Genomic DNA, 15,173 nt, shown 5'->3' on the forward strand with positions numbered 1-15,173 from the left:
GTGCTACCAAACGTCACAACGTAACTGGGTGATTATAAAGGTGCTCTACAGGTGTCTCCGAAGGTACTTGTTGGGTTGGCGTATTTTGAGATTAGGATTTGTCACTTCGATTGTCGGAGAGGTATCCCTGGGCCCTCTCGGTAATGCACATCACATAAGCCTTGCAAGCATTGCAACTAATAAGTTAGCTGCGGGATGATGTATTACGGAACGAGTAAAGAGGCTTGCCGGTAACGAGATTGAACTGGGTATTGAGATACCGGTGATCAAATCTCGGGCAAGTAACATACCGATGACAAAGGGAACAACGTATGTTGTTATGCGGTCTGACCGATAGAAGATCTTCGTAGAATATGTAGGAGCCAATATGAGCATCCAGGTTCCGCTATTGGTTATTGATCGGAGACGTGTCTCGGTCATGTCTACATTGTTCTCGAACCCGTAGGGTCCGCACGCTTAACGTTACGATGATAGTTTCATTATGAGTTTATATATTTTGATGTACCGAAGATTTTTTGGAGTCTCGGATATGATCATGGACATGACGAGGAGTCTCGAAATGGTCGAGACATAAAGATCGATATATTGGACGGCTATATTCGGACACCGGAAGTGTTTCGGAGAAAACCGAAGTGCTGGAAGGGTTACCGGAACCCCCCGGGGAAGTATTGGGCCTTAGTGGGCCTGCGGGGAGAGAGAGGGCAGCAGCCCAGGAGGTGGCGCGCCCCCTCCCATAGGGAGTCCGAATTGGACTAGGGGAGGGGGGCGCGGCCCCTCTTTCCCTCTCCCTCTCCCTCTCTTTCCTCCCCCCTTCTCTCTTCCTAGTTGGACTAGGAAAGGGGAGTCCTACTCCTACTAAGAGGAGGACTCCCCCTTCCTTGGCGCGTCACAAGGGCCGGACGGCCTCTCCCCCTTGCTCCTTTATATACAGGGGCAGGGGGCACCTCTAGACACACAAGTTGATCTTCGTGATCGTTCTCTTAGCCGTGTGCGGTGCCCCCCTCCACCATAATCCTCGATAATATTGTAGCGGTGCTTAGGCGAAGCCTTGCGATGGTAGAACATCAAGATCGTCACCACGCCGTCGTGCTGACGGAACTCTTCCCCGACACTTTGCTGGATCGGAGTCCGGGGATCGTCATCGAGCTGAACGTGTGCTAGAACTCGGAGGTGCCGTAGTTTTGGTGCTTGATTGGTCGGGCCGTGAAGACATACGACTACATCACCCGCGTTGTGCTAATGCTTCCGCTTCCGGTCTACGAGGGTACGTAGACAACACTCTCCCCTCTCGTTGCTATGCATCACCATGATCTTGCGTGTGCGTAGGATTTTTTTTGAAATTACTACGTTTCCCAACAGGTTTTTCCCCAAATCCCTCTTTTTCTTGGTTGTTCTCTCGCTTCTAGGTTTTTGGGGAGATGCTTGTTGTTCTTGAGATTTTAGGCCAAATCTGTGCAAGAGTAGGATGTAGGAGAGTCGTGTTGCGTAGGAATCATACTTGATATGTTGTCTTGTGGTAGATTTGTCCAACCGTAGTACCGCCGCGGTTTTGCGGGCTTTTCTCAGATTTGAACTAGTTCGGATCTAACGCGGTGCGGTACTACCGTGTCTCATGTGCGGTACTACCGCTCGTGCGGTACTACCGCCCATTAGGTGCGGTACTACCGCGCTAGCTCGTGTGGTACTACCGCCCATCAGACGCGGTACTACCGCGCTAGCTGAGGCACTAAGCTCGTACTACCGCTCCTAGACCCAGTACTACCGTGACCTTACACGGTACTACCGCGACTAAGAGCGGTACTACGATCTTAGTTCCGCAACACTTGGCAGTACTACCGTAGGGGTCAAATCTCTCTCTAGGCAATTATCTTGTGTGCTCTCTGCTTGTTTCTTTTGCTTTGGTGTGGTCTTTGCATTGATCCCTCTTGCTTGTCGTGGGTGTTTTGCGTTTTTGTGTCTCAGGTGGTGGCTCTCGTCGTTCCAATCCCAGTCGTGACACTGGCTCCAAGCGTCTGCGCAACCCCCAAGATGAAGCCCCAGAGGGCTCCAATGCCCCCAAGCGCAATGTCAAGACCACTGCCAGCAAGCAAAAGGAACCTGCTAAGGGCATGGACGAGATTTCAGTCACTGAGTATGTCGAACGCCGGAAGATCAATCCCTATGTGAATCCTCGGGCTATCCTCAGGGGCACCGAGTTGTTCTGGACCAAGCAACAGGCTCTCATCTATCTGGATGTGATCAAGAACAAGCAGAATACCTTCGTGGATGTCAAGTGGATAGACATGAATCACATGCGGAAGGACAAGTTTAGTGACTATTTTGGAGAGGCTCTGGACTTGGTGGAGCAATTTGCTATTGAGCCGGTGATCTCCTTTCACCTTGACTATGACCCTGAGCTTATCTGTCAGTTCTTTGCCTCAATTTACTTTCATCCCGGGGAAGAGCGGAGGATGACCTGGATGACCAACGGCCGTCAGCTGTCTACTACATGGAAGGAGTTCATGGATCTACTTCACATTCCTGATGACGGGCTTCACACCCCCGTTGGTGTTCGCCCCCATGCCAACTCTGAGTCTACCAACAAGAATCTGCTTCAGCCATTCCTTGTTGAGAAGGTGCTCCCCAATGGCAAGTCGACTTGGGTGCTGAACTCCTTTCTGGATATCATGCATCACATCTTCCGCAACACTCTATTCCCACGCATTGGCAACAAGGACAAGGTTCATGCCTATCTAGTGGACATGTTGCTCCTGTGTGCAGAGGCACGTTCATCTCAGACTCAACCACTTGATGTCTCACACATCATGTGGTGTGAGCTTCGGTTTGCGGTGTTCACCCGCAAGGTACCTATCTATGGACCGTACCTGTTTCTGCTGCTCTCCACCACTTGGGAGAAGATGTACCCTGGTGATGAGTTCCTTGCTCCAGACTGGATTCGGCATGAGTCCATCAGCCTCCGCGTCAAGCCCAACTGGGCCAACACTACCACCTGTGCTGAGGCTTCTTCTGCTAGGAGGGCTGTTGGTGAGGAGGAGGCTGGTGCAGAGCATGTTGCTGAGGATCGTGCTGCTAGGTCTACCGCTCCTTCCTCTGAGCCGTCGTGGGCCAAGAAGTTAAAGGACAGGATGAAGACTCTCTTCTGCATACAGGCAAAGGGATAGTACAGGACTCACGTGGCTGACAAGGAGAGTCGCCGCCGTGATAAGAAGGTCATGAGGCTCTTTGGAGAGGATGTGTCTGGCGGTTCTGAGGACGTCATCACGCCAGAGGCTGTCTGGATGACGAAGCAGGGGTACAAGTGGACCAGTTCAGAGGAAGACATCGAGGAGACCGTCCCCGCCGCTGAGTCCGACGAGGAGCACGAGGAGCAGTGGGACGACTTCTCTGCCTGAGCCACCCCGTGTGTGTAGGTGTCCTCTCTGCCTTTTTGGCGTCTCGATGCCAAAGGGGGAGAGAGTGTAGGGATTTGCGTTGTGTCGTGCTTGGTGTGTTTGCTTTGTCTTTATCGTTTGGACCTCGTTTGCCTCGTTTGCTTTTGTTTGGTTTGTGCCGTCGAGACCTATCCTACATATGGTGTAAGACATATGCACTCTATCTATCTTAGTTAACTTATGTTTGTGCTATCTTGTCTAGTGATAGCCTTCCTTACTAGATATGCCTTGTCTCTATAATATAGGGGGAGCTTTGATCCTAGTATGTGTGCCGTGCAGTCCAAAGCACTCATCTAGGTGGCACACATCTAGGGGGAGCCCGTCTATATTCTAGAGAGAAGGGGTTTGCGGTTGCTTAATATTATTTTCCTTGTGCAAATCCCGTATTTTCATCAATCCACCAAAAAGGGGGAGATTGTAAGGGCATATTTATACCTAAGGTGTTTTGGTGATTGGTGACAACGCGTTTGCGGACTAATCGTGTGCCTTGAGTATCCTAGACTTTTCATCACTAGGCACAAGACGGTTGGGTGCCCCTCGAAGACTGTTGAAGACGGCGTCTTTTCTATGTTTCTTTTTGGTGGATTTGAGTCATAGAAAGCCGTACTATTAAGAGGGGGTCCGCATCGAAAAGGTTTGGGTGGAATCATCACGTACACGTCTCTTTCTAGTCCCCTCCTTTTCCCCTGGAGCTTCCTCTGCTTTCTCGCCTCCTTGGTTCTGGCTGCTGGGTTGGCTCGCGGTAGTATTGCTCCCAGGTGAGCGGTAGTACCGTAGGCACCAGCGGTAGTACCGTGCGGTGGCACGGTAGTATCGCAGGTGCCCACGGTAGTACCGCTCCCCTGGAGCTGCACTACCGTTGCTCACCAGACTAGTACCGCTCCTTCGTGGTAGTAGGGGCGGATGTAATTTTTTACATCCGCGCCTACCGCGGTAGTACCGCTTTCGCTCCGCGGTAGTACCGTGCTATGTTGTCAGGCAGTAGTACCGCCCCTCGGCAGTACTACTATGTCGGGTTTTTGCTTCTTCCGTTTCTTTGTGGAAGTAGGCGCGGTTGTATCCTTCCCCATGGCTAAGGGATTCCTGACGTGCGGTAGTACCGCGCCCGCGGAAGTACCGCCCTCAGATCCCGTGTTTCTGATCTGACCTTGCTATTGCTAGGGTTGCGGCAGTACCGCGGCCCTGTACGGTAGTATCGCATGTCCGTGCGGTAGTACCGCTTGGTAGCAAGCGGTAGTACCGCTGGCCGCGGGCTGGTAGGTGGATAACGGTTGGATCTTTGTCCCACACTATATAAGGGGTTCTCTTCTTCCCCGTTGACTTATCTCTTCTAATCCTAAGCTCCATTGTTGCTCTAAGCTCCATTTTCGCCTGATCTCACTCCCTAGCCAATCAAACTTGTTGATTTGCCCAGGAGTGGTTGAGAAGGCCTCGATCCACACTTCCACCAAGAGAAATTTGATTCCCCCCACTAATCCCTTGCAGATCTTGTTACTCTTGGGTGTTTGAGCATCTTAGACGGTTGAGGTCACCACGGAGCCATAGTCCATTGTGGTGAAGCTTCGTGGTGTCGTTGGGAGCCTCCAATTAAGTAGTGGAGATTGCCCCAACCTTGTTTGTAAAGGTTCGGTCGCTGCCTCCAAGGGCACCAATAGTGGAATCACGGCATCTCGCATTGTGTGAGGGCGTGAGAAGAATACGGTGGCCCTAGTGGCTTCTTGGGGAGCATTGTGCCTCCACACCGCTCCAACGAAGACGTACTTCCTCTCAAAGGGAAGGAACTTCGGCAACACATCCTCGTCTCCACCGTCTCCACTCTTGGTTATCTCGTGCCTTTACTTGTGCAAGCTTATTTGTATCATATCACTTGATTTCTTGTGTTCCTATCCTTGTTGCATCATATAGATTTCTCACCTAGTTGCATATCTAGACAACCTACTTTGATGCAAAGTTTAAATTGTTAAAGAAAAGCTAAAAATTGTTAGTTGTCTATTCACCCCCCCTCTAGTCAACCATATCGATCCTTTCAGATGTGATTAGGGTTGCCGTCGCCCATGTTCCTCGGCCCGACGCCGACGGCCGGCGGCGGCTCTCACCCTACACATCGCCTCCCAGCGATCTGCTTCCTCGTCGCGCGCCTGTCTTCCTCGCCCCTCCACTCCAGGTACCACAAAAGGGAAGATGATCCGTGCACGACCAAGAGCAGAGGATGATAGATCAGGGGCGCATGTGCCGCCTTTGAGCCGTATGTGGTGGACATCAACACATCCTAATCCTATGTCATAATAAGTGCACTAACGTGGCCGGGGCTGTGGACAAAGGCAACCGTAGTTCCAGCTACCGGACGAACAAGTCAGTGTCATCGTCTTAACTGATAGCTTAACAACTCTAGACAGAAACACTGGCATGTAGACAAAACATCTGGTTCAAGGAAGCGCTACCATGGCAGCAAAAAAACGTTGTTGTGGCAACCACATCGATCGTAGGGACCAATTAGGGGGAAGGTCGCAACATTATGCATATGAATCACAAGTATGTGGGCCCTAACCGGATCAATGCTACTTAAGGAGAAGCACAAGAGGACGGGAAGGCATCATGTGGATCACGACAACGGTTAGGCGGCTTTTACATTTCTTCTTTTACCTATAGTGCAAAGTTGTATCTGAGAGAGACCATCCCCTATATTCGATCAAGTGAATGCAATAGAGGGAACTAGAACTTAACATCATGGCATCAGAGACCAACCACTACCCTTCCACCGCCTCCGCAACCATCAACGCTGGATACCTGCCGTCAGAGACATGCCCATGAAGCTTTGGTCGCATCCATGGACCCCGAGCTTCATGCCTACCTCGACAAGATGAACTCCAACTCCAACGCGGTCGACCACGCTAACAAGTAGGACAACATCTCCGCTTCCACTCTCAAGGCGCCTGACACGCAGATGGCCCAGATTGACTCCCTCGCCGCATGGAAACCAGAGCTCAAAGCGCGTCTCGCCAAGTTGGATCTCTCGGTCTCTGTTGCAGGTGGCATCCCCTGCAGCCACACTGAATACGGGGTGAAGTGCCTCACAACCAATCGCCCTCGCGGTGCAAAAGGCAGCCTTCACATGCAGTTAAGCCATGGTGTGGTGTTTCTCATCGGAAAGGGGGCGTCGGTGATCCTCAAGTCGCCAACGACAACCCCCTGTCATGGGTATGACCATGCTCCTTCTATGTTTCCTGCTCCGATATAATCTCAAGTGATAGCCACCCTTAGTCAATCGCCGCCGTCCATGGCGTTCCCAATTTTCACCAAGGAAAACCAACATCTCGGAAGACACTTGTGAGCAGTACTTTCAGATGTTCTCTGTGTATGAATTGTACCGGGTGCCCGTGCCCATCCTCAGTTTCTCTTATTCCACAAGCATTTGGTTGCAGTCGGTTCATTAGGAATTGACAGACATGACATGGAAATAGTTCGATGCTTTCCTATGCAGGCGATTTGGTCGCGATAAGCATCCGTTACTGATTCGTCAGATCTATGCTATTCGCCAAATCAGTTCGGTTGCTGATTTTTTTGAGCGATTTGAAACATTTGACGAATCATTTGATATCTTATTCAGAGCTAAATCACAAGTACTATTTCTTCCTGACACCATGACACGGTTCATCGATCCCGCGTATGCGCCCCACCTTCGTCCGCGCCCGCCGCCACGCCCCTACTGGGTAAGAAAATCAGTTCTCGTGCAGAAGGCTCGCTGCAAGGGGATGTGATTAGGGTTGCCGTCGCCCATGTTCCTCGGCCCGACGCCGACGGCCGGCGGCGGCTCTCACCCTACGCATCGCCTCCCAGCGATCTGCTTCCTCGTCGCGCGCCTGTCTTCCTCGCCCCTCCACTCCAGGTACCCCCACTCCACCCAAAATTATCCCAAGTTGTCAACTCGAGTACGGATAGGTAATAATCCGTTGTCTGTTGGTGCTTTATACCGTGGGTGTAGAAATGCATGAGGTTCTGTTGTTATTTGTATTACATAATGTATAATCACTCTGAACTAGACTCGCTTTTTACTACACAAGTGCGTCCTTGGGTTGGGTGTCACAGTGAAATGGGTAGCTTCGAACTGGAAGTAGCACATGAATGGCCAGTAGGCTGAAATGGCCATATATGTCACCTTCAGAGTGAAGTGTTTACACTAGAAAAATAAACCTATCCAGATATGTCATGCATTTACTGAATTTAGATGATAAACAAACGAATTTTGTGTACATGCCTTTATATACATTGCCTATGTATCATGAATGCATAATTTTTTTTGCATACCTTATTATTTTACCAATTGATGAAGCATTTAAATTATGATTGAGTAGATGGAGAGAGGTGTGAAAGCCAAGGCAAAATGGGATTCGTTTGCACACAAAGTTTTTTGTGAGATCTGTAAAGAGGAGGTCAGTGCCGGGAACAGGCCAGAGGCATATCTGAATGCCACAGGATACAGGAATCTACATCATAAGTTCTTGGCTAGGACAGGGAGAAATTATGAGAGGAAGCAGCTCAAAAACCGATGGGACTTCTTGAAGACAGAATATGGTCATTGGGCGACCTCCACACAGGCTGCAACTGGGCAGCAATGGGATATCAATTTTGGAACAGTAGATGCCGACAATGAATGGTGAGTGAAGCTCATCGAGGTAGTGTAGTGTGCCCAATGGAGTGTATCTCCTTCAAGTTTATGTAATTTACAAAACATGCTTATGCTAATAAGTAAATTTATTCCTATTTTAGGCCCACCCAGAATATTTAAAGTGTCGGAGCACCAGAAAAACCTTGCTGAGCTTACCACCATGTTTGACAAGACTCATGTGACGATTGCAACTTCTGCGATCCTAGGTGAGCATATAGAAGACCCCACTGCTCTCTTTGAGGTTGAGGATGACAACAATTATCTGGAACTGGAAGACAACAATGATCTGGAAAGCAACAAGGCACCTGGCCAGAAAACAAAGGAAGTTGAAAAGCAGAGGGCTGCTGCCATTGCTGCTAGTCCAAAGAAGAAACGAAAGCAACAAAAGAACCCTAAGGTTCAGGAGTCCAGGCATCTGGCAAACATAATGGCTGGTAGCACTTCGGTGACATATTCTACTGATGTTCCAAGAGGCCATGGGATTAAAGACGTCATCAAGTTGGCTGTGCAATCTGGGGCGAAGGAATGCAGCGATCTGTTCTTCATGGCCACCAAGCTTTTCATGAATGTGGATTATAGAGAAATGTTTAGTGCTTTGGAGACCAATGAAGGAAGGCTCGATTGGCTGAACAGGATGCATGAAGAGATGAAGAAGAATTAATGTATTTGCTTCTCTCTTAACACTAATCTTTTTCCGAGATGTGAGGATAAGACTCATTTTCCCACACTTCCGGAATTAAAGTAGAAGTGAGACTCGAATCTCAGTGGGTTGGTTTGCAACCTTGTATGCCCACTGCTAATTAGAGTTCTCGTGTGAAGTACTAATCCGACATTATTATGAACTCACTTTTTGGTGATTATGTGATATCTGGATGGTAGGATTGCTTCATGTTTTACAGTATACTAGCCTTTACTGTCTTCTGAAGTGCAGATTTTTTTAAAGCAGAACCAGTTGGCTCTAGGTAACTGTACTGTTCATCTACTGCACATAAGTTAATTTTTCATCCATCATAATTTGGAAAAATCTGGTTATTTCTTCATTGTTTAGCCTGAGAAGCTACTTTTGACGAATTAAAGTTGACAGTCGAGATATTACCTTGATAGGCAAAGCATTTTTGTAGTCTTTATAGAGTCAATTATATCTCCCAAATTGATGGTGTTTTCATCTCTTGATAACAATTTGTAGTCGTGTTGATTAGTTACCAGGTTTCTCATGTTCTTGTGCATGCAGACTCCTGCAGTTCCAACCCTGCAACAGCAGCCATTCCCTGGGAATGGTCAACAAACCTAAGTGAGTTGTTTGAAACCACTGCTTTCAGAGAAGCTTATGTTTGATGCCTTTTTGAGGCATTTGACCTTTCTTGTCCACTTTAATGAAGTGAGTAGTTGCTTAATTCTGAAGTCTGAACTCAGCTATGGTTCATACCATTCTTGATGCCATGGTTACTGAAGTGATTGCACACTCCTGCAGGCCTATGCTGGTGACATGCATGCGTTGCAATTCATGGAGGTGAACCCCCAGACTGACCATGAGAATGGCGATCAGGGTCAAGTTGTCGATACTGGTGTGGGATTTTCTTTGATGTACGCCTTCACACCACTCACACACACACACACCATTACGGCTGTTAGTGGTCATATAGTTTTTGGCTGACCACAACCTGTTTTTTGGTGGGTTAGGGTTCAGTTATAATGCTACATGTAAGAGTCAGATGTGCCCCTAGGTTTGAAGAACATAGAACCGCCACTGGACTACGATGAGCTTCAACCTGTAGTTTGTTCGCCAATCTACTGGGTGTTGTGAGCTTGTTTTGCTTAGATAACTGTCATTCAGTGTAATGTGCCTTGAGTTTTCCTACTCGTAAAAATAGAAGTTTTCCTACCCAGTAGTGCATCCCAAAGGGATCTTGTGTGTATAACTGTCTGCCTTGTACATGCAACATTTGGCTGACCCCAGGAATGCAAAAAGAAATGTAAAGAAAATATAGCCTTTCCAAGGACTCCAACTCTCCAATGTGTTTGAAATCTCACATGTCACATATGCTGGAATATGAATTATGAAAAGGCAAAAAAGCAGGAAGACTGAAACTAGTTCTTTGTTGATTTACAGACTACAGTAACAAGCAGTATCTCCAGTAACGAGTTTGAGTCAATTATGTCTCGCGAACTGATGATATTTTCACCTACCGTGGTGGGTAGCCCTTTTTACACACACACACACACGCGCGCGCGCGCGCGCACGCACGCACACGCACACGCACACGCACACGCACAGAACAGAGACCCTGACCTCACCCATGGGCTGTGGGATGGGATTTTGCCAAAATGGTGAAAGAATCTTTGGGTACAGTAAAGGCTCTCCTCCCCTTCACACTCCACACATCATTTGTGAGAGGCGACGCAACAGAGAGACCAGGGGAAAAAGAAGGGCCAAGATAATGTTGTCCTCACCTCCTTGAATTTCTTCATTCTTTAGCTTGAGAAGCTACTTTTGATGAATAAAATTTGCCAGTCGAGATATTACCTTGTTAGCCAAAGCATTTTTGTAGTTTATAGTTTTATTGTTATCCTAAATGGATAACCATTTGATATCAAATCATCAATACTGGTTTCTGACAAAATCTTGGTCAGTTGGTGCATTACTGCCCGAACTATTGAATTTCCTTTTCTTTTTTGAACGTTGGTAGGGGAGCTGCCAAATTCCATTGATTAGGGGGAAAGGTTGAATTTCGTTTAATTTCCAGCAGCAACTGATTGCTACAGACTGGTACTGTGCTTTTTTCTGTTCGCTAGATTTTATTTTTTACTGCTGTGTCCTCTTCACTTGCCTAGAGGTACTGTGCTTTCTTCTTTTGGCCTAGTGATTTAATGCCTCAAGCGACTTTACCCAAGAGCTCACACACAGACATAGTAAACAGAGGCCCTGACCTCACCCATGAGCAATGGGATGGGCTAGTGCCAAAATGGTGACAGAATATTTGGGTACAGCATAGGCTCCGCTCCCCTCCACTCTCTACACATACCATTCAGCATTGGCTCCGCTCCCCTCCACTCTCTAGCAAGGATTCGAACTGTGAGGGGCGACGCAACAGAAGACCAGGGAAAAAGAAGGGTCAAGGTAATGTTGCTCTCACCTCGTTCTTGAATCTTGATACTGCTCTCCTCTTCATCTGTTAGCATCGAAGCCGTGATTTCACCTCTGAGCAATTTCGATGTCCATAATTTATCAGGATACTGGGGGAACAAGGAACAGGGGGAAAGGAAGGGATAAGGTAATGTTGTTCTCACCTCGTTCTTGAATCTTGATACGGCTCTCCTTCTCTTCATCTAGTAGCGCCGGAGTGGTGATTTCATCTCTGAGCAGTTTCGCTGTGCACCATCCATCAGGGTACTGCGAGATGAACGGGGATTGTGAGAACTGTGCTTTCTGGAGGGATCATTACTATTGGGAACACATGGGTGACGAGAAGAAGCAATTTTCTGCTGTAGCCAAGGGTGATTTCAAGAACAGCATCGTCAGTTTGCCCTTCTGGACTCCTTCTGTTAAATTCTTTTGCAAATTCATTTCAACCACTGTTGCTTCTAGATCTGCATCCTCCCCTCTCTTTTGTTTGCCCATTATGCTATATCGAGGGTTTTGGTGGGGGGTGGCTCTGAATATCAGTGGCTTTAGGAGATTATAGGGGGAAAAAAGGAGATTATAGATGAGAACACCGGTGTTGGCTAACTAGTTAAGGAGTAAGGGAATGGATGTACAAGAACCTTTTTTTGAGGGTTTTGGGCTCTGAATATCTGTGGTCCATGAGAGGTTGTTCAAATATCTTTCAAGGTAAAATAGGTAAGAACACTAGTGTTGGCTAACAAGTCAAGGAGTAAGGGAGTGGCCATACAATAACTTCTTCTTTTTTGGATATTGTTTTAGATAATAGAGGCACTAGCTGAACAATTCTTTCCATGATTTAAAGACTTAACATTCTTCCTCACAAAAAGAATTATAAAGGCATGTGCTTAGTTTCTTCTTGCAATGCCGCATTCCTGGATATATTTTTAGTTTCCTGGTATAGTTTGGCATCAAGATAATATAATTGGTTTAGAATATAAGAAGATGCAACAGAAAACACTTGGATGAAAAATGTTTGTGAACGTAGAATGAGATAATTGGCAGTTTAATATATTGTTGGTCAATGACCATGAATGTCCTATTTCAGGATAATGATAATCTGGTAACTGGTGTCACTTAAGCATAAATTTGCTTGTTAATCCTGTAATGTGGTGTTGCAAATCTATGAATTTACTGTCATCTTCTTATAAAAAAATCTATGAGTTTAATTTTGTTAGTTTTCCATGTCAATTGGTTAGTCCTGAAATGTGAAAATGGCTCATGCATTTCCTGCAAATATTTGAAACTCATGCCCCAGAATGTTTGAATTGTGAAACTTATAACTCTAATCTATTATGTTCCTTGTCCTACAACAGCGTATACCACGAGAACTTTCAACCCATTTGAGGAGTAGGATCTCCGACACCATTAAACTCGACACTCCTAATGGTAGGACATATGATGTTGTGGTGACCTGGGAGTTCGGCGAGCTAGTTCTTCGGTCTGGCTGGGATGCATTTGTTACTGCACACCATATAGAAGAAAATGACACATTCTTGTTCATCTACCATGGGAACTCCAACTTTGAGATTCATATATTTAATTCACGCGGTTGCGAGAAGATGGCTTCCTGCTTTCAACCACCTTCAGAGATCTTTGGAGCCTTTCCTCCCAGTGAGCCTTGTGATCATCATGTGCTGAATGGTTAGATTTCTTTTCTGTTCGTTTTTAACTAATGAAGTAGAAGCAGTCTTAACAGTGTCCCAAACAAGAAAAGAAAAGGCAAACTGACTTTTAGATGAATTTTCTTAAATGTTGAATCCTTTTGCAATATATTTGTGACAATTGTACCAAATTTGATGTGCCGAACAAGCTGCACCTAATCCAAGACATGTTCAGACGCAAGTTGAGTTTGACTATACCATGTCAACTGGATGCTATCTAACCAAATCACAAGATGAGAAAGTTGTAGAAATAGCCCGCAAAATAAGGTCTGAGATTCCTTTGTATGTGGCAATCATGAAGAAACTTAATGTCAACGTGAAGGACTGCTCTATCGTAAGTTGTATCTTTTCCGTATCATTTCTTGGTTATGCCAGTCACTCCAATTCGTAACCCACTTCTGTTGGTCAGCATTGCATCTTTTTAACCTTTCTTCTGTTCTGTTCCTGAAGAACATACCATTGAGGCTTGTGAGCCATTTAAAAGAGGAGGCAGGTAGTGCTATTATCAAACTAGAAGCCCCTGGTGGTAACATATACAATGTTCGAGCTAGCAAGCACAGCGAGGATCAAGTTGTCCTCCAATCTGATTGGGATGCTTTTGTAGCTGCTAATCACATACAGTTGAACGACCTCCTCATTTTCCATAGCAAGGGAAAAACTCGTCTCAAAGTTCTCGCACTGGACCCAAGTGGCTGTGAGAAAAACTCATCATGCTTCGACACAAAAAAAATCTAAGACTGGTGAAGGTTCAGTTCAGATTACTGATGCACGCCCTTGTACAGTTGAAATTATTGATCTGACCAGCTCTGACGATGATCACACTGAGAGAGAAGATGCTGGAAGATCATCTGGGAGGCGGAAGCAGGTACCAGGTTCTCATGCAAAAGCTCGGAAGATGGCTTCGGCGTCATCCCCATCTACAAAATCAGGTCACTGTATAATTACCATGCATTTCCTCATCACATTCGCACTTCGATACTTGGAGACTTTGTTGCTGGATTTCCTTTTTAATAATATGAGCCGTATGCATCTTTCTGATGCAGAGGCTGGGGTAAACCCCCTTTTCGAAAAAAAGAAAAAAAAATTTCCTCATCACATTTTCAGGTACTTGTGGTTATGCGATCCTCATCATATGAGAACATGGCCTATGTTTACAGGATCTGATACTCACAAGCTGAAGCATCCCATCTCCAACAATGACAATCTTCAGGGGCCTTCTAGGCCTCCCTATATTTTAGCTAGAGGGGTAACTCTAACCGGCCGTGTGGAGAAGAAAGTTCAGGAGAAAGTCCAAGCAATTGGATCTGAACTTCCTATCTATGTGGCAGTGATGACCAAAAGCTGTGTTGGTGGCAACCTCTTTTCTCTGGTGCGTTTAAACACTTACTCTTTTGCAGAACTAATATATGGCTCTGTCTCTAGTTCATGAAATTTTAAGACCCACTTCTGCAATTACATTGCAAACCTTGCATGCATATCCCACCCCTTATCCACTGAATTATGCATTAACATGAATTTGTCAATTGTTTCAGTTGCCATTGACACTTCTACTCTTTAAACTAGGAATTCTGCGCGGAATATGCTTCAACTCTTCCAAGCAGAGATCAAACTCTCATACTTGAGCTGGAGGACAAGGATTGGCACACGACATTACACATCAAAGGAAGTAGGAAGATCATTTACAGAGGCTGGTCAAAGTTTGCCTGTGACAATAACCTGCAGCTGGGAGATATCTGCCTCTTCAAAATGGCAGAGCGGCGCACGAGAGGCCTTGCGATGAGGGTCCATTTCATTTGCAAGTCGGGCGTATTTCTGTAGCTCAAGCATCCAAGTCTAGACTCCCTCCCTGTTGTTCCTATTGACTAGTACCACTAGAACTACCTATGGTCTGTATGGCTTTTAACTCTCTGATACCCTGCCATGAGAGAGTCCACTGCTGAACGACTTTATGTGCGCCCGTTTAGGCTGCTGGGTGTTTGCTCAATGACTTTCTAGTATCGAACTTGAGAGGAAATATTGAACTCTACTTCTGCCTCTAATGCCGTCTAATACTCCTATATGATTGCTGATTGATCAGACTGCATCGAGGCACGTCATAAGCTGTACATCGCTGTGTTCCATATCCCATCCTATGCGCTGCTTCAAATTTCAGTACAACTCGATAGGACAGAACATATTTAAAAATGCCCCCAAGTTATAAAAATTCGCTCACTGTACTCAATTGACCCATTGTTGACACAAGATGGGTAGTC

The 15,173-nt window shown here is 46.4% G+C and overlaps 2 protein-coding genes and 1 long non-coding RNA gene across 3 annotated transcripts; all 3 read left to right on the forward strand.

The window, feature by feature from the left end:
- The first annotated feature begins 7,965 nt into the window (after positions 1 to 7,965).
- LOC125550600 (zinc finger CCCH domain-containing protein 43-like) lies at positions 7,966 to 9,322 on the forward strand. Its single transcript, XM_048713622.1, has 2 exons — positions 7,966 to 8,104; positions 8,199 to 9,322. The coding sequence occupies exons 1-2, from the start codon at positions 8,083 to 8,085 to the stop codon at positions 8,756 to 8,758; spliced, it is 582 nt and encodes a 193-aa protein (XP_048569579.1). The 5' UTR covers positions 7,966 to 8,082; the 3' UTR covers positions 8,759 to 9,322.
- Positions 9,323 to 9,328: 6 nt separating this feature from the next.
- LOC125550602 lies at positions 9,329 to 12,567 on the forward strand. The gene is made up of 4 exons (XR_007301704.1): positions 9,329 to 9,475; positions 9,569 to 11,215; positions 11,328 to 11,369; positions 11,485 to 12,567. It is a non-coding gene; the product is annotated as an uncharacterized LOC125550602 (long non-coding RNA).
- Positions 12,568 to 13,551: 984 nt separating this feature from the next.
- LOC125550601 (B3 domain-containing protein Os03g0619800-like) lies at positions 13,552 to 14,983 on the forward strand. The gene is made up of 3 exons (XM_048713623.1): positions 13,552 to 13,850; positions 14,079 to 14,290; positions 14,485 to 14,983. Exons 1-3 carry the CDS (start codon positions 13,817 to 13,819, stop codon positions 14,737 to 14,739), a joined length of 501 nt encoding a protein of 166 aa, XP_048569580.1. The 5' UTR covers positions 13,552 to 13,816; the 3' UTR covers positions 14,740 to 14,983.
- Positions 14,984 to 15,173: the final 190 nt, after the last annotated feature.

This window comes from Triticum urartu, chromosome 4, assembly GCF_003073215.2.
Source record: "Triticum urartu cultivar G1812 chromosome 4, Tu2.1, whole genome shotgun sequence".
Lineage (NCBI taxonomy): Eukaryota > Viridiplantae > Streptophyta > Magnoliopsida > Poales > Poaceae > Triticum > Triticum urartu.

Excerpts from the sequence above, each read along its gene's own strand:
- LOC125550600 (XM_048713622.1), top strand. The coding sequence starts at position 8,083 with ATGGTGAGTGAAGCTCATCGAG. Across the intron at positions 8,105-8,198 it reads GGTGAGTGAAGCTCATCGAG|GCCCACCCAGAATATTTAAA; the intron begins GTAGTGTAGTGT and ends TTCCTATTTTAG.
- LOC125550601 (XM_048713623.1), top strand. The coding sequence starts at position 13,817 with ATGGCTTCGGCGTCATCCCCATCTACAAAATCAG. Across the intron at positions 13,851-14,078 it reads ATCCCCATCTACAAAATCAG|GATCTGATACTCACAAGCTG; the intron begins GTCACTGTATAA and ends CTATGTTTACAG. Across the intron at positions 14,291-14,484 it reads GTGGCAACCTCTTTTCTCTG|GAATTCTGCGCGGAATATGC; the intron begins GTGCGTTTAAAC and ends TCTTTAAACTAG.